The sequence below is a fragment of the Carassius gibelio genome, chromosome B11 (assembly GCF_023724105.1).
Source record: "Carassius gibelio isolate Cgi1373 ecotype wild population from Czech Republic chromosome B11, carGib1.2-hapl.c, whole genome shotgun sequence".
Lineage (NCBI taxonomy): Eukaryota > Metazoa > Chordata > Actinopteri > Cypriniformes > Cyprinidae > Carassius > Carassius gibelio.
Genome location: NC_068406.1, coordinates 14,177,579 through 14,199,906, shown reverse-complemented (window position 1 = coordinate 14,199,906; position 22,328 = coordinate 14,177,579). Strand labels below are relative to the sequence as shown.

General features: G+C 36.8%; 1 protein-coding gene across 1 annotated transcript; it reads left to right on the top strand.

The window, feature by feature from the left end:
• The first annotated feature begins 9,472 nt into the window (after positions 1 to 9,472).
• On the top strand, positions 9,473 to 12,599 carry il1fma (interleukin-1 family member A). The gene is made up of 7 exons (XM_052569407.1): positions 9,473 to 9,569; positions 9,665 to 9,771; positions 9,954 to 10,050; positions 10,317 to 10,659; positions 10,746 to 10,865; positions 11,105 to 11,241; positions 11,394 to 12,599. Exons 1-7 carry the CDS (start codon positions 9,558 to 9,560, stop codon positions 11,637 to 11,639), a joined length of 1,062 nt encoding a protein of 353 aa, XP_052425367.1. The 5' UTR covers positions 9,473 to 9,557; the 3' UTR covers positions 11,640 to 12,599.
• The last annotated feature ends 9,729 nt before the right edge of the window (positions 12,600 to 22,328 follow it).

Sequence of the window (22,328 nt, the reverse complement as noted above, 5' to 3'; positions counted from 1 at the left end):
CATGCTAAAAACTAGCATTCAGCATTGAAAAAAAAAGGTTTAGGTGGACAGATGTACATCAGCAGTTGCACAAATGTCCACTAGATGGAGACATGGACATGTCCAACTTTTCCGTCAATGTGTTTCAGGGTTTGTTAGGCCAGTCTATTGTTTTTATTTTATTTTTGTTGTTTTATTTTTATTGTTATTTATATTTTATTTCTCCATTCTCATGAAATCGTTATCTGCTGACTACTTCTTTCTACCTCTTTCTCATCAATTTTTTTAACTTTCTTTTAAACTAACCTTCTTTCTTCCACCATTCATTAATATAAAGTGATATCAAGTATCAAGAAACGTCAATAACGTCACTTCCTGTTTGTTGCTGCCCTGTGTATTGAGTTTGAGCTCCATCCCTTTATTTTTTATCTACTGTTTTTTATTTTAAAAATCTATTTTTTATACACCATAATTTTTATTCTATAATGTGTGAATATATCCTATATCGTATTCTACAACAAAAACAGAGCGCCTTGTTATCACTAGTTTTATTTTGATTTCCTGAGTCCGCTATTTAGCTTATAAACAATTAGCTTTGTCAGCGTGGTTGCCGTAAATCCCGCTTGCATTGCTAATATGGATGTATGTCTACCTTTGTGTGCAGATGAGGACACGTTGAGCTGGAGGACATGGAGAAGCAGATTCGCGACCTGGAGGTGAGGTAGGCCCAGCTGAGAGAGCGGAGAGCCACGCTGAAAACCTCCCGGGCTGACGCTCACAAGTCCAGGGTAAGTATACAGCGCTGCTAACAGTCCCACAACTTCAACTCCATGTGTTTCTCTGCACAGGCCCTGTGCACCCAGGACGTGATCATCCAAGATGTCCTTCACTCTGGCGCAAGGACAGCATGGACCCTGGGTGCATCCACAGCAGAGGATGCGAGCCAGGCCCCGGGCGAGCATTTTTCCTGGGAGCATTCTAGGCTCTTTCACACTGATGGCCTGCACCCCATAAGCCAATTCTCAAATAACTACTAATGACTTTTGTTCTAACTGCTTAAATGATAGAAGTAGTTGCACTGTCCAATCTATTAAGACTGTGTCTGTTCCCCGTACTGTGGGGTCAAAATAATCATTTAATGGAAGATCTAGAAAAAATCTTATTGTGATGTAACCAGAAAAATGTAAAATAAATGAACAAAAACTATTTTTAAAGTTTGGACTCATAAACATTAGATCAATCACACCCAAAACAGCTATTGTAAATCAAATGATCACAGATAATAGTTTTGATGTACTCTGCTTGACTGAAACCTGGCTAAAATCAAATTATTAAATTGGTCTAAATGACTCTACTCCACCAAACTACTGTTAAAAGCATGAGCCCCGTCAGACTGGTCGTGGGGGAGGTGTCTGGATAACAGGATACACGTTTAACTCATTTGAAATACTTCTGCTTAATGTTACACTGTCAGATATGCAAAATAAATCTATTGTATCTCTTGCTCTGGCTACGGAGTATAGACCATCAGGGCCGTATACAGAATTTCCTCTCAGACCTTTTGGTTATACCATTGATAAAGCACTTATTGTCAGATATTTTAATATTCACGTTGATAATACAAATTATGTATTAGGACTTGCATTTACTGACCTAATAAACCTTTTTTGAAGTCAAGCAAAATGTCACCGGGCCCAATCATCGTTTTAATCGTAAACTAGATTTAATTGTATCGCATGGAATCGATCTTACTGATATAGATATCGTACCTCAAAGTGATGATGTTACCGACCATTTCCTTGTATTGTGCATACTGCGTATCACTGATATTAACTATATGGCTCAGCGTTAACATCTGGGAAGAACTATTGTTCCAGCCACCAAAGACAGATTGGTGTAGTGGACAGCACATTCCAGGGCCCAGTTTATGGCGGGGCCCCTCTCTGACCACAATAGTGGACAAAGGTTTGCTACATTTTGATTGGCTCTTGGTGGACTAACATAAGCAAACTGTCCAGCGCCATTAGATAAAGATGCCAGGACAACAGCCAGGCAGCAAGAAGAAGACCTCTGGTACACAGCCTGGGAAGGGATTTCCTGTTTGTCAAAATGCAGTTTCTGCATTTCTAAGGTTTTGGCCTGTGACCACTATAAAAATTCCTTAAGACATCTGGCAATAGGTGAAACAAAAAGGGATCACAGAGTTCCATCCAAATCGATTCAGAACTATGTTTTCAAACCTTAAACTGATGCAAACTTCAAGACACACGTTTTACTGTATACTTATTCAGAGAAATAAGTATTGTCAGTGACGTGTAGTGAAGAATCTTACACAAACTCATCTGTTCATGGACAAATGAATGCATGCATGACAGATAAATCTTTTCCCATCATGTTTAGACTTAATGTGTTCGTAATATTGCCAAAGGTATTATGGTTTTGGTTAACCTTAAGTGAAACTTTTCTGAATGTGTGTTTGGACTATGCAAATAAGTTCCACAGGAGGAAAGAAGGGTGGGCCGCACCGTTTTTCCCCACTCTGATGGAAATAATCACAAATCACAGCCTAGAAATGGATAAGCGCCAGATTGCAATCTCCTCCTCATCGAAAAAAGTCTCTGAGTCCCGTGAGGGAAGAGACAATAACAGCTACACCATTTCTGGTCTGAGTCCTGTCAGGGAGAGACACTAACAAAGCAAGTTCTGAGTCTCTGACACATCCAGGAGTCACTAACAGATCAACAAATGTTCTGATTCTCTGGCTTGTGAAGGCGAGACTGCAACAGATCAACCTCCGTTCTGAGTCTGAGTCCTGTCAAGGAAAGGACTGCAACAGATAACCAACATTCTGAGCCTCAGGCCCATGACAGAAGTGGCAATAAATGATACCAAGTCCTAAGTCTCCAGCTTCGAGGCAGCAACAGATACAACTACGTTCTGAGTCTCCAGCCTGCGAGGAAAGAGATCATCTACATTCAGACTTTATTCAGAGTCTTCGTCCGGAGAGACAACAACAGATGCAGCACATCCTCAGTCTCCAGCCTAGAGAGACAAAATGGATTGACCAATTTCTGTGTCTCTACCCCAGAGAGGCATAAGACACACAGACATCTGCAACAAAATTAAGCTCCGGCGAGCAAACCTTTATTCTAAGGTACCTTTGCTTGTGTGTTCCAGGCTAAAGGCATTCTGCACCTACTCCAGGGCCACATCAGCATGTTCCAGATTTTAGGACCATTTGGTGCTCCAGCAGATCAACATCCTCTAGCACTTTATGTTCAAGGCTGTTGAAACGGATTACTACTGCTTTTCCCCACTGCATGGATGAACCAGAGACCTTGGCATTGTTTGATATTATCAGTATATGATTTTTCTAATTTACATTAGATATTATATAGCTGGTTGTAATTTAAAGCAGATCTTTCATGTATTTGTTTGATGCATAATAGGGTTCCTTACCTTATTTCTTTCACAGTAGCAACAGTTTATTTTTCCAGATACTGTAGCTCTGACATTGCAACACCCAACATAATCTCTTGCATTTTATGCATCTTATGTACTTTATTGCCATTTCATTTATGGTATTCATTTAGTAGTAGTTTTATTACTCTTGTCTGTCTTTTGTTAATAAAATGTATTTTATTACACTTGGTTCTCCCTTGTGTTGATGATACAGAACAGGTTCTACAAGTTAGAGATTCCCCCAATCTTTTTTATGTGATGTACTCATAACCACACCTTAAATGACACGTGATCCAAATATCATAACGCCACTGGAGACGCGACTACCCATCACTACACTATTTTGCTATGTGTACCCAAGAATACACAAGAACTAGACAAATGACTGGAAACATGGTTAGAGAAAAACGTACTGTGCCATGGTATAACGGTAATACCCACTCTCTCAAGAAAGAAACTAACTTGGAAGTTTTTAAAATTGCATGGAAAAACAGCATTTCCAGCTATATTAATGCTCTAAAAACTGCCGAGCATATCTACAAACTCATTGAAAATAACCAAAACAATCGAAGATTTGTATTTAGCACAGTGGCTAGATTAACAAATAACCAGACACCACCCGATTCAAATATTCCATCAACGTGACTTTATGAATTTCTTCACTGATAAAATAGATAACATCTGAAATACAATAACTAATTGTATTACAGATTCTACTGTGTCTAATTCTTCAGTTTCATCCATCGCACCCAAAGATAAACTGCAGTGCTTTACAGCTATAGGACAGGAAGAGCTAAATAAACTTATCACTGCATCTAAACCAGCAACATGTTTATTATATCCTGTACCCAGTAAATTACTGAAAGAGTTGTAACCTGTAGCTGAAGAACCGCTTCTCAATATTATTAACTCGTGGTTATCTTTAGTTCAATCAGGACCACTTCCGTCAAGTATATTTATGACAATTATAATTGCATACAGTTAGTGTTGGTGGTATGGTTATGTTCTGGGCAACACTCCACACACCAATTCATGCAGCCTTGGACACAGCAGGGATGGCAACAAGACAAACCCCCCTGGGGTACAGAACAGAACCATTATAAGCATACATAATTACAATTCGCAATTACATGAGTTGTAAACAAAATGTGATACAGACTGCTTCCAACGAAGAGACTGTAAAGAAAGAAGTTAGATTGGATTACAGGTTCAGTTGGTGGAGTTGGGGTTGGAGGAGGGAGTTAATTGCAAGCAGCGATGTGATGGAAGAGACACTGAAGAATGGGAATTTAAATAGACCGCAGATGATAGGTGTCAAGACTGGATTGGTACCCATAAGGAACAGCTGATGCAAGCGTGACTAACGTGGCCTGACTGAACTAACGTGATGCTCGATGTCACATCCCAAAACCATTCAAGCTGGCGGTTATTAAGCCTCTTATTAAGAAACCACAACTACCGTAGATCCTATTGAACTGGCTAATTATAGGCCCATTTCAAAACTTCCATTTATGGCTAAAATGTTTTAAAAAATTATGCTCCTGCAAAAAAAAAAGACCTGTATGAAGAATTTCAGTCAGGTTTCAGGCCCCAATACAGAAACTGCACATGTTAAAATTAAAAATGGCTTCTTTCATCAGATCAAGGCTGCTTCTCATTGCCAGTTTTACTTGATCTTAGTGCTGCGTTCGACACCATAGATCATGACATACTCATAGATCGATTACAAAACTACACAGGTATTCAATAGGATCAGTTTCCACTGTTATGCTGATGATACTCAACTATACATCTCAACGAGACCAGATTAAACTTTTAAATTATCTAAGCTAACAGAGTGTATTAAAAATGTGAAAGATTGGATGACCAATAATTTTCTTCTATTAAATTTGGATAACACAGAGATATTACTTATTGGACCAAAAAACAGTACACAATCTCATAGATTACAATTTGCAACTAGATGGATGTACTGTTACTTCCTCTAGAGTCAGAAATCTGGGTGTTATATTAGACACCAACTTTGAACAGCAGCTAATTATGTCTCTAGTTGTTTCTCTGTTTTGCCTTCGGTACTTTGGTAACTAGGATTTACACAAGCTCCAGTCTGGATCCAGAACACCTGAGAAGAGATGATGCCAACCCAAATACAATGTGAAACCACATGATAACTGTTGTTAATAGTGTTCATCGTCTGGTTAACTACGTCTTATATTAATTAATTGTATACATTTTTCTGAACATTTCTGTCATATGCACATAAACTGACAGTCACCACTGATGTGCTACTACTAAATATTGTAGAAACTGCATTTTCTGTAAAGTTGCTCTGCAATGATTTGTCTCTTGAAAAAGCGCTAAAAACGTAAGAAATGATATGACTTTTTTTTATTCTGTTTCTTTTTGGCCTGACGCTGTGCTCCATGTTACAGAAAGTGTAGTCTTCCTCAGCATCTTGTTTAGGGACATGAAGATGTAAAATTTAAGACTTTGTTTTGTTTGTAAATGGTGATTGATCTGTGAATATTTCTCTCCTGATTCAGATGAGATGAATATTTCACTGAAGAAAATATAGAATGGATTGAGGACTGTTCGAAGTAAAAAATAAAAAAATAAAAAATAAAATGTTTACTTAACAAGACATTAATTGATGGACCGTCGTCTGGATTACTTTTGGATTATTGTGGTGTTTTATCAGCTGGTACCCATTCACTGCAGAGGATTCATTGATGATCAAGTGATTTAATGGTACATTTTTTAAAATCTGTTCTGATGAAAAGGCAGTCTACATTTTGAAAACCTGAGAGTAAATGTATTCTCATCAGTTTTTAATTTCTTTGGAGGTAACTATTCCTTCCACTGATTGGATATTTTTTTCTCCTTTTGGTTTGAGCACACATACTTCATTTAACATCACCTTCCTGCTTGCCCCAAAAGCATGATGATTATTAAAACTGAGACTGAAGGAGAGAGCATAGTATTACCTCAGAACTATGTACCCTGACAGAAAGGCAGTTTGTGGCAAGTTTGTTTACTCTTTTATGTTACTCTTTTCATATTCTTTCTTGTTTTTATACTTGCACTCCGAAACACCTGCACACTATTTCAAACACACATACTGATGCTTTTAGTAACAGAAATTACATTGCATTAAACCAAAAATAAAAGTAAAATCTGCTGGGTGATACTCATTCTATGAGTGACATATCACTTTTATGATATAACCTAATATAAAGGACATGCCACTTGTAAAAGTATTTTTATTGTATTGTATATGTACATTTACATTGTGTATCTGATGTCTTTTTTGTCTCTATTGCCTCTCCAAAAATAGTTCAGCATTGGGAGTTTGACAGGATTCTTGTAGCTTTGTAGAGGGACAAACAGGAAATGTTTGTACAAAACAGGGTGGTGGAAGCCTTTTAATTGTTTTCTCAATCAGTGCAACTATAGCTTCAGTTTTAAATATGGGACTGGAGTTGTCATTAGGTAATAAAAATAGCCTATATCATGCAGAAACATTGCTTATAAAACTACTCAAGTAAGTACTCAGTACATAAAGTCAACAAAGTGTTGTTTTCTTAGTAAATTCCATGATGACTCAGAATTGCTGAAAGAGTCTGCACCTAAAGATATAGATATAATTGCTTGTTTTGTATAGATGTGGTCTGATAGGTCAGAGAGCACCCTCTGTGTTGATATCAAACTTAAGTTTCTGTATGAGTGTTAACCTCAAATGTGGCTGTATAGATGTGTTGTGTTTGTGTACGCATATCTAAAGGTGTTAGGGATGTTTATGAACATTTTACACTCTGGTTTGTGTGTTAAGGGCCATGCAGGATGTCCGCTATAAGTGTGTAAGGTTTGTAGAACGGCATAAAACTGTGTGGTGAATATGTGATTTACAGGAATAGCTGATAAATTCTGTTTATTTGTTCACCCTCAGGTTTCCCTGTTTCTTTTTTATGGAACAAAAAAGGAGAATCTTAAGGATTCTTCATACAGTTAAAAAAATAGTGTAGGGTGGGGGGCACACCATAGATTATTATAAAACTAAACCATACACCTTAGCTTTGTGAGGATATTATATACCATATTAAATTAAAGTATTTTTTTTCCTTGGAAATGTACTATGTCTATATACTTTTTGTGTGTGGATGGATGTCAGTGTTTATGTTTGCCTTGCTACTGACAAAGTAAAAATAATAATAATAAATTGAGGTTAACGTTTGTTGTAAATTTTGTCCACACAAAGTGCCTCTTCCCCTGCAGCCAGTTTCCTCTTCTTTTGTTAATATTACCCTACATGAGGAAGTATGGCATAAGACCATGTTTCAGCAGTGTAAACGTGCACTGTTCAGCAGGTGTAACCTCATTTTCTTATTTCCTCAAAGTATTAATTATGTCTATTTAGGTCACTTTCACTATCTGTGTTTGCTGTGAAACAGGTTTTGTGCACTGCACCGTGGAAAAGAATCTGTATAGCTCTGTGGTGATTTTGACAGGAAGGCTGGTGTTTTCACACCTAGTTCATTGGAAAATGCTCTAAGTTCAGACAGAGTTGTAATTTTTGAGTGTGACAGGTGGGACATGTCACCACAATTTTTTGCCGAAGTCGATTCTGCCCCCACCACTTTTTGATAGCCAATGAAAAGTATAACATGCAGAAGGCTTATAATGCAAAGATTAAAAGCTTCTCCAACCCATCTTTATCATTTAATTCATTAATGTAACACAAAATACATGTGCACACATCAAACCGGCCTGATCTATTAACCTCACGATGAAAATATCAGAATTTATAAACAGTAAATGGCGTAATAATGTATCCATGCACTCTTTATCACCGACAGAAAAGTAAAAAGTAAACAGAATGCTTTATATTTACACATTTAGATCAGATATGCCAGTCTCATAAATCAAGCACATAAATAAAATTTCCAGAAGTTAAATTAAGATTCGCCCCCAGTTTATATTAGACAGCTACTGTAGGTTTTTTTATGACAGTTAGGCAGGTCTGGTTCTAGAATTTGATCACTAAGGGTGCTTCTGAAACTAGTAATAGCTCTAACCTTAAGGCTAATATATTTTGACATATATTTGACCTATATTTTGTTACATTAGTACCTTAAGTGTAGATCTTAGTACCTAAAATGTACATCTTAGTACCTTTAAAATGTACTTTTAAAAAGGTTCTACCCCAGTGACAGCTTTTGTACCTTTTTTTTTTTTTTTTTTTTTTTGTGGAACGGTGATTAAACTGACTGTGCATTAAACATATGTTTTAATGCATACCTGCCAGGAGCAAAGAAACATTTTAATACCCTTAATCTTATCTGAGGGAAAAAGGAAGCTGAATTAACTTTATACATAATATTTCCTTTTCATTTTAAATTTGATGGAAATACATTGTTAAAGCTCTACAAATGTCATGCCAGGTCTTCCTCACACCCTTCCCTGTCCACTTTGTCTTTCACATTCTCCAGTTGGTCAATCCAATCATTGGATTCCAATGCTACACAGAAGGTTCGTATGAATTTGTGATGTGTACAACAAAGAGTCTGAGATCACTTCCATGCTAAAGAGGACCAAAGAGAACCAGGTTCACTTCTGAGTCTGTTATATTGTGAACACCAAAAATAACTGAGGTCATTGTCAGCTGGTTTGATTTCTGAAAGTTTGGTTCTTTTAAATCAAACCATATGTCCCTTAAATTAGGTATGCATTAAAAGAGTTCACCAACCATAAAGAGTTTCTGACATCAGTCGGTCAGCTTTGTGGCCCAGTTTGCAGACAATGGTTTGCAATGAGCAGCATGTGCAGTGTGGTCACATTGTGTGGCACAGATAATCTGAAAGAGAGCTATCAGTTTAGAATTATTTGCTGAAATGTTTTAATATCTTTTGCAATTTTTGTGATTACACTTTTATGTCCTTCCCCTACAACTCTATACTTCTTCTTTTCCAACCAAAGCTGACACCGGTTTAGTGAAATCAAATGTAGCTTCCTCTTCCAGCTGCATCATCAGGTCTACTGGCTTTAAAAAGGCAGTGTTTTACAGTTGGACACACACATCCTCGACACACATCCTCGACATAATCGACACTGAGATCACCATGGCAGCTGAGGTATGCAGTGTTTTGTTGTATGCCAATGTAGATCAACAACTGTGTAACTGATAAATGTATCCAGTGGAAAACATTTTATGTGTGATGTCTTCTAGGGAAATCTTGTGAGTGGTGGTGTTATGTTGCTCCACAATGAACATGAAGGGAAACACTCGTATAAAGTGAATGGCTTTTTTAACTATAACAAAGGAAAATTTGCAAGGTGAGACTCTATCTATCTATCTATCTATCTATCTATCTATCTATCTATCTATCTATCTATCTATCTATCTATCTATCTATCTATCTATCTATCTATCTATCTATCTATCTATCTATCTATCTATCATCAACTGTGTAACCATCTGGCTGTCTGTTCATCCATCTATATCTGATTTTTTTCAGCAAGGGAGATAAGGTTATAATGATAAACAACACAGATGTGGCGGATTTGACTCCACAGGCGTTTGCCGAGCTGCTGGTTGAAGGACCCCCCTTACTTGTGAGCTTTGTATTTATTGATACACACTAATGTGACTCCTTTATGCACTTACTCAGTTCACTGAGATGTCAGAGAGAAGTGAAACTGAAGTTTTCACAGGGGCTTTTTTGCCTAGTCAGGAAACTTTGACTAATCACATGGACATGTGCCTGGGTGTTTAAAACATTAAATTCCAGAGATTACATCATCATGGTTTATTTTTTATTAATTACTGAGCTCATTTGATTTACCTGAACTGTGCTGCGATCTTAAATCTCCTTTCTTAGACCATACATCATTCGCCCCAAAGGAAAACCGAAGAATGTGAATCTGAGGAAATCAATGTATGTAAAAAGGAACCGACAGTCATGAAATTCAGCATGATGATGGTAAGAGAGGAACACCTGGAAGCCACTGGAGTTCAACCACCGCCAGAGCGGGAAGACAAGTACATTGAAGATGACTGTTTCAGTAAAGACAATCTTCTGCTTGTGACCATGGCTGAGACCAGCTTCAGTGTGGTCGTTGGTCGGGGCTGTGATCCGGACAGCTCTTGCAACAGCTGTGGAGGGATCAGTTGCCAATTTAATGAAGTTGTTATCCTTCCTACTAAAGCTGAGATTACCTTTAGTAAGAAACAAATGTTGCATTCGTTGACAATACAATTCAAGTTCTTAAATGTTATAACTGATGTCCATAAAACCTTTTTTTGTCAGATTCTTCAAGGATTTTGATGCGGATTAGAGAGCAAAATAATTTGTTCATTAAGAGTTTCTTGATGGAAAAGTATGTCACCCCAGATGATCAGCAAATGTTTTTGAAAGACACCATGTCAGGTTGGTAATAAATATAAAATGAATCAATACTATACAATAAAGTTTATATATATGTAAATATTAATTACATAGTAAAATCATTTTGTAAATACTTTTTGCAATCAAATTAAATTTAAATGTTTAAATGTTTCAATTATACTTTTATTTAGAAGTCAACTACATAACTGAACTATCATTTTTTGTTTTTGATTTGATTTAAGTGTATTGTGAAATATATTTTGCAATACGTTTTGTTTCAGCAAAAATCAACCTCTACTACTATACTATCACCACGGACTGTGAAGGAGTTCCTGTTGTACTGAACTTCAGTGGCACAGAAAACTTCTTCTGCTGTTCTACCAAGCAAGGTGAAGATAAGAAGATTTTGACAGTCATGGTACGTTTATTCCTATTTTATTTTATTTATTTGTTTTTTGTTATTTTTTATGCATCTCTGCACCTAAATTACATTTTTATTCTGTATTACTGTATTCTTATGGGTGAGATGTTAATTTTAGCTGAAACTAGACTTGTTTTGTTTGTTTGCAGAACCATAATAAAAAGGACCTGAAAAGAATCTGTCCTGATGACCGAGAAAAATGGTCCCTTGTATTTTACATGTCTTGTGGGCGAGACAATCTCCGGCGTTTTGAGTCGGCTCTTTACAGAGGATGGTTTATCTACACACAAAGGGTAGATAATAGAGAAGTGGACATGCATAAAGAAGATCAGTTTGACAGTAAACAAGACAGTGCCTTCTCATTTATAATTCTGAGTGAGAATGGGTCATGTTAGAATTTAAGGTCTTGATATGGACATCACAGAATTTAGAAGAGTCTGTGAATGATTACAAACTATTATAAACTATATTAAGTATCAGTTTTGCATATCACACTTGAATGTGACATCTTACTGATGATCTTACTGATTCAAGCTGACATGGCCATCCCTACTGAAGCCTAGTGCTTCATTAAAAATGTCTGTAAATTCGTTGGACTGGCATCTTGGAAAGAAGCAAATTGGTTGGATTAGTTTGTTTAAAGAATGTGCCGTAGACTGTTTAGAAGTATTCATTAAAGTTTCCACATTTTGGATTAGTTTAATTGTTAAGTTTGTCGTCTTCTTCCAAAGAATGTTGTGTTTTAATGCCAATTTTTTTTTTCATTCAGCTACTTTTAAACTGATGTTTGTCAACCAACACTTGTAATTCATATTTATTTTTATTGCTAACTGCCCATAGTTACTTTTTGTGCTGAAATATTATAATTTACCAAAAACGTTTAAATCTTTTTTTAACAAAATGCATGTAATTCCTGTATTTATATCAGCTTTTATTTACATTTGTAAGTATAAGATAAAAACTATTAACAACTTGATTTTGCTGCATAAATGTATTATTTACCGTATTAACGTGTTTATGAATTATGTTCTTCTGTATATCTTCTATCGCAACAACAAAAGTTATGAATCAAATACAGTGCTTCAGTAATTGTTTCAGATTTATCCTGCAACACAGTTCACTGTGGTTATGGTTAAACTTTCATGATGTTTCTTCTGTGACTTATTAACAGATGCTTTTATTCAAAGTTAGGAAATTATAGTGATATTGTTTTGAAGAGATTGTAATTGCGCTTATATATACAATTGCCTTTCAAGATATGACTGAATTAGACCAAGCTGTATTAGAGCTAAATAAGTGAAGTCTTGTCTGACTTTTCAATTTTCAGACTTTTTCTGACAATAAATGTATATTGTATCTTATCATGTTGTATATTTATTCTTGAACTGCAACATGGATAACACAGAGCTACAGTTTGATTCCGTATACAGTGGAGATTAGAGAAAAATTAATGAAAATTTTTTTTTAAATGAATGCTTCAGAAATAATGTAATCTTCATTGTTCAATTGAATAATTTTTCGAATGAATTTTAGTTGTTGCTATATCATGGAACAGAGTTTTACAAAATAACGAGACGCCAACAAAAATGCTTTATTTTGTGGAAAATACAGTGATCAAAACTAGAGAACAGCAATGACTGTAGCACGAATAAGGTTTACAACAAAAATTTCTGAAGGTTACAGCAATCAAAAAATTAGAGGGAAGTGTACAGGCTAGGGGTGCTCCGATTGATCGGCTTCCGAACACAATCGACCGATAATCTTCCTGAAGAGTGTGCGCTCATGCACACTTGCAGTGCACACCAACGCTATTTCACGACCAATTCCTACGTATTTTACGAGGTGGTTTATTCGTACGAATTTGTACGACCTCACTTGTACAATTTTATACGATTTATCTAACATTTAGGTTTAGGGGAGGGGTTAGGTGTAGGTCATTCATACAAATTCATACGAATTGTGCAACTCGTAAAATACGTACAATTTGGCAAAAATCGTATGAAATTGTACGAGTGTGGTCGTATGAATTCTTACGAATAAGCCACCTTGTAAAATATGTACGAATTGCCATGAGATCGGGTTGGTGCACACACATAATAATGCCTGGTTCACATCTGTTTGCAGCGCATATGTGGTGCGTATTTTTCCCGTGCTTATGTTAATGAATCATATGGTGCCTGTGAGAGGACATGGTCGGTTCACTTCAGACAGTTTTGTTATGGCCACGAAATATTAATTCATGGGAACATCATATAACTTGTGGGAACGTCATATTATGTTGTGGCCATGAGATAATTTTGACGAGGTAATGACATCCTTATGTCGTGGCCTCAAGATGTTATGTTGAGGGAACGACATCCATTTCTTGTGGCCACGACTTACGTTAAAAAAAGAATCATAATGTTGAAAAAAGTATTTTAAGTAACAATGTGTAAGAATCTATAGTCTGTCCCGACCCAGCTTCCACTCCACAATGTTTGATCATGCTCATTTCCCAATATGGCTTAATTATTATAGAACTCAAGAAGTCAAAAGTTATGTTGTTTGTAGACCATTTGGGATGAGCACATCCTGAGCAAAAGGTGACCATTTGTAGAATGGGAACAGGGACACTGAGAACCACCTCAGAAAAAGTGGTGTCAGAACTTAATTAACATACAGAGCTCAGCTGTAAGGAGAGGGAAAACTTACATTAAGGGTAGTAAACTCTAAGTGTAAAAAAATTTTGCGCTTAGGGTATTTGTGGTTCATTCTTGTTGAACCCGAGGTACTACATGTACTTTGTCACTGCTATGCTGCAATAAACATCTTCATAAAGATTCAATGTTCTAATAACTTTTTCTGACAAATGTTTGGATTTAAAAACAAAATAATGGATAAATGAATGAAAGCACAGCCCTTGCTGCTTCTGTACCACACATGGACTACATACACACTGCAAACAGAGTATGTGTGAACCTCACATACAGCTCACAAAATCAGGCTTGCATTTACATTTAGATGAGATAAAAATATATTTTTGAAAAATGGCCCCCTCCACCCCTAAAATGAAAATAAATAAATAAATCCTCTCACAAGAGTCACCTAAGAGAGGAATTTGTTTGGAAAAATTATATTCAGGCTCTGATTAAATGTCTAAAAATCTTGATTGGATCATCACTATGAATAATTCTACATGATAAAAAGAAGACTTTAAAAAGATCAGTATCAGTGATCAGATTGGCAGATACTGCTTTATGTGATCGGCCTCAAAAATCCTGATTGGAGCACCCCTAGTACAGCCCTTCTTATAATGACTTCAGCACATCTGCGGCCTAAGGACATCACTAGCTACAGGGTTTTCCCTGGGTCAAAAATGGTTTTCGGTGGTGGCTGACAGTCATCCACACACACAGCAAGAAGATCTCTAACCAAGTGATCTGCAAGCAAATTACTGACAATAGATGTTAAACAAATGCAAAGTAACAGTGATTCTTGCTTATCCTATTCATGAAAAAAAAAATCACTGTCAAGACATAATAAAACAAAGTGTAATTTATATGTAAATATCACCATCAAAGTAGTTAATTGGATGAAGAGCTGGTCATTGTTTACACTCATAATACTTTTTTTTTTTAGCCCATCATTTTCTTTGAGACGGTGGCTGAGAATTATTCTGTTTTACAACCTCTTCCAAACTAACTCTCATCCTTTCATCCTTTCATGCCCTTTTTGCAAAAATGCTAATTTTTCCACATGCCTTTTTAGCTTTGTAAGATAATATCCTTCTTTATTAGTCCTGGTAATTATTTTGGTATATAATCATATAAATATTACAGAGTAGCATTACATAAAGTAACATTAAAACGTATTTAATAAACTAATTTTCTACCATATGCGATTTAATCAAATTAGCAGCTAGAAAACAACAGCTTTTGTGCTTTGGTCTCGTTTCACCTCTAAACTAAATGAATTTATAGGTAGCCTAATAAAGTATCTGTCTGTGAATTCTAAATCTTACAAACCACTCTTGCTAAATGGGCTAAACACACTTATATGTCATTTAACCGTTTCAGAAAGTGATGTATGATGAGTTCAGTGCTGGACAGATCACTTGTTTTGACAAATTATAAAAGAAATCAGCTCAAAGGTGTCAGTACACACAGGGACGCTTTGTGTGTTATTTCCGGCTCGTAGGACATCGCAAAATATTTGTGACAACACGGAACACTGCATCACCGCATAGGATTTTTATGTTTACTGAAAGTGTGGTTTATGCAACTGCGTGTGCGGAACGATTGCCAGAGAAGATAAGGTGGCTTATTTTGAGCGCATCTCACACCCAACGGTAATTCTCTGAATGAACCACATTTTCCGACCTTTAACGATCACGTCTGTTTTTAGGTATGTCTGAGGGAGGAAATACAGCGCTTAGTTTGAAGACAGGGAGTGAGCGCGCTGAGGGACTCTCTACTCGCCCTCAGTTTTAGCACTATCACAAGCGCAGCTTCACTCATAAATCACATTCAAAAAGGCATTGGGACAAAAATGTTGTTTTGGCGGCTGACAAAATAAATTTAAATCCAGGACAAACCCTGCAAAACACCTCTGGTTTTCTTAGACATAAATTTGTTTTATTATTTCAATGTTTTTAGCTTCAATAAACTGCTTTACCAGTCTTGAAGTTTGACAGGAGCATTGTCTTGCATGAAAATTGCGGACTGAATGGGAGATGCTTGCAGGCAAGGTAACGCATGTTGCTGAAGGAGGTAGAAACATTTGCATTTACTCTGCTTTGTAGATTTATAAAGGGGTTTCCATACTGTTTAGTTCTAGGAACTAGCCAGCAGGGTCGTTTCTAGAGAACCAATTCCTCCATCGTATTTCTGGTTGCAATTGCCCCAGCAGCAGCGACGTGTATATAGACAAGTATATATTATATATAAGAGTGATTTTTGAAGGGGATACAAATAACACAGATAAAATTGTACTTTTCGTACTAATTATTAAACTAAAATTGTAAAACTCATGTATTAAATAAATTCAGTGCATATAGACTGAAGTAGTTTAAGTATTTGGTTATTTTAATTGTGATGATTTTGCTCACATTTAACAAAAACCCACCAATCTCAACAAATAAGAATACTTTATAAAACCAATAAAAAACATTTAGTGAATTGCTGGCCTTCTGGAAAGTATGTTCATTTAATGTACATGTACTCAATACTTGGTAGGGGCTCTTTTTGCTTTAATTACTGCCTCAGTTCAGCGAGGCATGGAGGTGATCAGTTTGTGGCACTGCTGAGGTGGTATGGAAGCCCAGGTTTCTTTGACAGCCTTCAGCTCATCTGCATTGTTCAGTCTCTTGTTTCTCATTTTCCTCTTGACAATACCCCATAGATTCTCTATGGGGTTCAGGTCTGTTAATTTGCTGGCCAGTCAAGCACACCAACACCATGGTCATTTAACCAACTTTTGGTGCTTTTGGCAGTGTGGGCAGGTGCCAAAACCTGCTGGGAAATGAAGTCTGCATCTTCAAAAAGCTGGTCAGCAGAAGGATGCATGAAGTGCTCCAAGATTTCTTGGTAAACGGGTGCAGTGACTGTGATTTTCAAAAAACACAATGGACCAACATCAGCAGATGACTTTGCACCCCAAATCCTCACAGACTGCGTAAATTAACACTGGACTTCAAGCAACTTGGGCTATGAGATTCTCCACCCTTCCTCCAGACTATAGGACCTTGGTTTCCAAATTAAATACAAAACTTGCTATCATCTGAAAAATACCAATGGCAACAGTCAATTTCTTCTTCTCCTTAGCCCAGTTAAGCCTAGAATGGCTTAACAAGAGGAATATGACAACTGTAGCCAAATTCCCTGACACATCTGTGTGTCGTGGCTCTTGATGCCTTGACCCCAGCCTCAGTCCATTCCTTGTGAAGTTCTCTGAAATTCTTGAATCCAGATTACTTGATAATCCTCATAAAGCTGCATTTCTCTCGGTTGGTTGTGCATCTTTTTCTTCCACACTTTGTCCTTCCACTCAACTTTCTGTTAACATGCTTGGATACAGCACTCTGTGAACAGCCAGCTTATTGGCACTGAATTTTTTCTCCTTGTGAAGGGTGTCAATGATTGTCAGAGACCATTTTGAAGGCTCAGGAAACCTTTGCAGGTATTTTGAGTTGATTAGCTGATTGGCATGTCATCATATCCTAATTTGTTGAGATCGTGAATTGGTGGGTTTTTGTTAAATGTGACCCGTCACGGAAACCAGTGACACAAGTCGGCAGCACAACTTTCGGGCAAAATGAGAAAGAAGCTTTTTTTTTTCAAAATTGGTGATTTTCAGAGATCAGAGGCTATATCGATAGTAACATTTGATGGGGATAAAGACAGAGAAATGGGGAAAATCCGTAACATTTAGAGGCAAACAGATGCACCAAACTTCAGAGATGGTTACATCCACAAAGAAGACCCCGACAAAGATTAAGTGTGCCCGAACTACTTATTTCATTGGAGGCATCGAGATCTGCAAGAATACATTTCTGTTTCTTATGGGGTGAGTTTCCATAAACATCAAAGTTTGTCGTTTTGTGTTCATTCTAAGAACACATACACGTTATCTCATGTTTAGTCCATGTTTAGACCTTCCCATATCTACCTATTGTTATTAGCTAGCTCATCGGTTATCACAGAATCCTGTTCAAAAAGTCCTAATGCTACACAATTAGCTTTTTGAGCTTTTTTGAGTGCATACCTTCAAATGGCCACAACTTCTCCAAATATTATCAGATTTCCATGTGTTACACATCATTGGAAAGCTTGGAGACTACACTTTCAGAATCTGAGAATTACTCAAACCGACTTGTGTCCCTACTTTCCGTGATTGGTCACAAATGTGAGTCAAAATCATCACAATTAAAAGAACCAAAGACTTAGGCTACTTAATGCTGGGTACACACCAAAAGATAATCGGGCTGATTTTGGGCCGATTTCCGCCCTTCCGACAACCCTAGCTATGTCCCGATTATCTTGATGGTTCAACAGATTATTTTATCAGATTTTCCCTTGGTGTGAGGTGTGTTAAGATTGTCCAAACCTGATCAGAAGAACGTTGGAGCCGCCCCGATCGCGAATAGTAAATATTCAACATGTTTAATATTTATGATCAGATATCCTGATGTGTGGGGGGAACCTCGAGGACAAACGTGCGCACACTCTTGAGATTATCACGTGAAACGAAACAATATCCAATCAGAAAGCGAGATGATCACGTTCTTAAAGACTAATGTATGATCTGATAACAATTATTTAAATTTGATTTAATAATGCAATTTCAAAGAGAATAAGTTCTACCAGAAAGACTCAGGAGATAAAATGATGTACGAAGCATACATTTATTGACAGCTCAGCAAGCACAATTATAAATTTCTTTTCCGGAAGGCCCCGTCCAAGGTTCGTAATCCGAGGGTAGCAAATCTGCATTTCCTGCCTGAAGACGAAGGCAGGGGCGCAGCCGACCCCCCTGGAAGGTAAGGACAGGACCATCCTGGTGGTGGTGGGGAGGGTGGAGGTTGTTGTCGCGTCGGCATCTGCGAACTCAAACATGTGTAAGTACGATCTTTTATACAGGAGTATAAGGACGTGATTGGATAATGATGAAGGTAATTGGTAACGAAATGATTGAGTCTTCCTGGCAGAACTTAGGCAAAAGCTTCCATATCTCTTTTCCAAGAGAGACCTGAGAACAACAATAATAAAAACAAATAAAAACATATGTGTGCCTATTTTGTGATCATTGATCACCTCTAGCTCACTCTTTAACTTGTACAGACCATGTCCCCGCCATCTCCACGACTTCACCCAAGCCCTTTTCTTCTTTTTTTTTACAGTGAATTTTCTGTGAAAATCATTCCAAAAACTATCATTGCAATTTCTTCCTGAATATCGTCCGCAATGCTTATTCTGAAGTCTCGCGATATTTTGCGAGATTTCCTGTGTCCACAGTCGAGACAATCTGTTTGTGTGTTGTGTGCTGTCTTTGTCACATCATGGCACACCACACACTATAGGAAAAAAATGGTTAAACCTAGGATTTTTTTTAATCCTCATGTTTGTGGTCTATCACTTTTTGAAAATCTTATAAGATGTAAAAAATCTTTTGGTGTGTACCCAGCATAAGTCTGTGTGCATTGATTCATTTAATACATGAGTTTCACAATTTGAGTTGAATTACTGAAATAAATTAACTTTTCCTCGACATTGTAATTTATTGAGAAAAACCTGTATACACAGAGCCTTACTGCTATTAGTGCAGCAGGGAAACTTCTGCCTCGACAGCGCTCGTGTCTGTGTCCCCTTCGTGTCTGTACAAGCCTACAATGTTGCCAAGTCTGAGGTTTTGCCATGGAATTGGCAGTGGTGTATAAAGTACCTGATAGTCATACTCAAGAAAAAAGTACAGATCTGACAGATATCGATTTCTTACCAGAAAATTATTTTGTTCGAAGTTGAAGTCACCATTTAGAATATAACTTGAGTAAAAGTACTGTATGTGATATTTATTATACTTAAGTTCAAAAGGTATTTTTTTAAATCTTAAAAGTACTTTTACTTTCAATACATAGTTTATGTCTTTGGTTCTTTAAAATTGTGATGATTTTAGCTCACATTTATCAAAAACCCACCAATCTCAACAAATTAGAATACTTCCTAAGACCAATAAAAAATACAACATTTTTAGTGAATTGTTGGCCTTCTGGAAAGTATGTTCATTTTTATTATACATGTACTCAATACATAATATGGCCTCCTTTTGCTTTATGTAGTGGAGTAAAAGTTGGCTGAAATATAAAAACTCAAGTAAAGTTCAGATACTCCCAAAAAATACCTAAGTACTGTAACAAAGTATTTTTACTTTGTTACATTACACCACTGGGAATTTGGCTACTTTATCACTTTATCTTTCATGTCCGCGAGTTTATTTTTACACGATTTTTACCGGGGGACCCCCTCGTGGTTACTTTGAGCTAGTTTGGGGCTAGATTCAAGTAGCAATTGGACAGGATTTGTTAGGAAAACCTGCCAACCCTTTCCATCAATCAACTAAGGTTATTATTGTTAACATTGAGACTCATTGAAAAATATTGGCATCATCTTTATTAAAGAGAAAATAATAACTTCATTTGATGTTTAACTGAATAAAATAGCCTTGACAGCCTTACTTACTGTCAGACTATAGACTTTGTTCTATTGACTTTGTTCTCTCTCACCCGACTGTGTGTGTGTGTGTGTGTGTGTGTGTGTGTAGGTGATGTAAAAGAGGAAAGTAGGCATTTGGACCAAATCACTATGAGGCAAGGGAGGGGGAGACTCAAATGTTTCTAAACTTAAAACACATTTTTGCCCCATTTGTGTTGTTTAACCTACACACTTATTTAAAGAATAAAACATTATTTTCAACACAGTGTGGTTTTGAATTGGGATGTGAGAAACAAAGCTTTTTGAAGCATTGAATCGATTGCACCAATTGCTTCGAAAAATGGTTTGATGTTTGAGCTGGTGAAATGTTGTAAAAGCATCAAGATCTCAGACCAAACTTATATAACAAATGGAAATGTTTTTTGCAGAATAATTTTTTAAATATATAATAAACACATATTAGTGCTTGTGTTATTATAGTATAATCAAACCCTTAACACACAATGAATTAAATTAATTATTTAATGAATACATTCAAGAGTAGTGTTCTCAGTCAGGAGAAGGAGGTGGATTTAATTCTATTGTAAGCTCATTTTGTTAATTTTAAGGTATGATGTGATTTGAAGGTTAAAATTACTGAATGTTTTTACACATTTTTTAAACTATATACCGATGTGTTAAAGGGAAGTCATCTTTTGTTTAACCACAACATTCTTAATTTTTTATAGTAAAGTTTATTGGGATTTCATGTCACATGGTTAAGGGCAACCAGAAGTGGCTCATGGGTTCACTTTGAGATCAACACTCCCTAGTGGTAAACTATCTGAGTTTCGAGGCATTTCGAGACATTATGTAATGAAGCTTTGTTTGAAAAAAATGACATGACCTGGGCGGCCCAACCAGGATTTCTGCCTATGATTATTCTTACATCACTGATAGCTCTGAGTGAACTGTTTTAGATCCTAATCTGAATATGGGCTAATTTAGTTGGATATTTTAGTCCCCCCAAATGGATTTCATGGAACTAAAACCATTCCTAGTTCCTGCAGTGCAAACACACCGAAAAAAAAGGATACTTCCACCAATGGTTTCAGGAACTATGAAAAAGTTTCCTCCGGAGAGACAGCCCCTTAAGAGGCCCAACTCCTGCTGAAGAAAACATCCCCAAACCATGACAATTGCTACCTTTTACTGACTTCTTTACTCACTTTGGGTTCAGTCTTTCCCAAGTTTGACTATTAACTTAATGTTTCCCTTTTGGGCCCAAATAAATTAAACTTGCTTTCATCACTGAAGTGAACTTTGGAACAGTTTTCCTCTGTCCACACAACATGCTCCTCTAATCTAGTCTTTTGATTATTTCTGCTGATGAGAGGTTTATTTACTGCAAAGTGTACTTTCAGGCCACATTCTCTTAAATGTCAAATCACTGTTTGTGAGACTGTCCGAGACAGATCCTTACCCTGTTCAGTGCTGAACTGGCAAGCAGTTGTGTTGAACCGATTCCCCATTGAGATTCTCCACATTGTCCTGTTTTCTCGTGCATTTGTCTTTCATGGACAACCAGCCTTTTGGAGGGACTTGAATGAGATAGTGACATTGTAAACATGCAATATTCTAGAAATCACAGATTTTGGAGCAACCGATTTTTCTTTCTATGGCTGCTATTAAACTTCATCTGGACAAGCTGCTGTCTGAGGGTTTAAATCACTTTAAAATTGCTGTTTTGCAAAGTCAGTGTAAACTGGAATGTTAGGCTCCCAGTTAAACAGGGGTTGCCAGATAATTGAGGAAATGAGCACAAGGTGCCAGATTGAACCTAATAACTTAAAAGTATAAAAAAAAAATTTATCCTTTTTTACAAATATCTCATTTTAGTTTTTTATACTGTGCTTCAGA

What these genes read in the sequence shown, in the direction of transcription:
- il1fma (XM_052569407.1), top strand. An exon ending in TAAAGCTGAGATTACCTTTA is followed by an intron (nt 10,660 to 10,745) that starts GTAAGAAACAAA and finishes TTTTTTTGTCAG; the next exon opens with ATTCTTCAAGGATTTTGATG. An exon ending in TTTGAAAGACACCATGTCAG is followed by an intron (nt 10,866 to 11,104) that starts GTTGGTAATAAA and finishes GTTTTGTTTCAG; the next exon opens with CAAAAATCAACCTCTACTAC.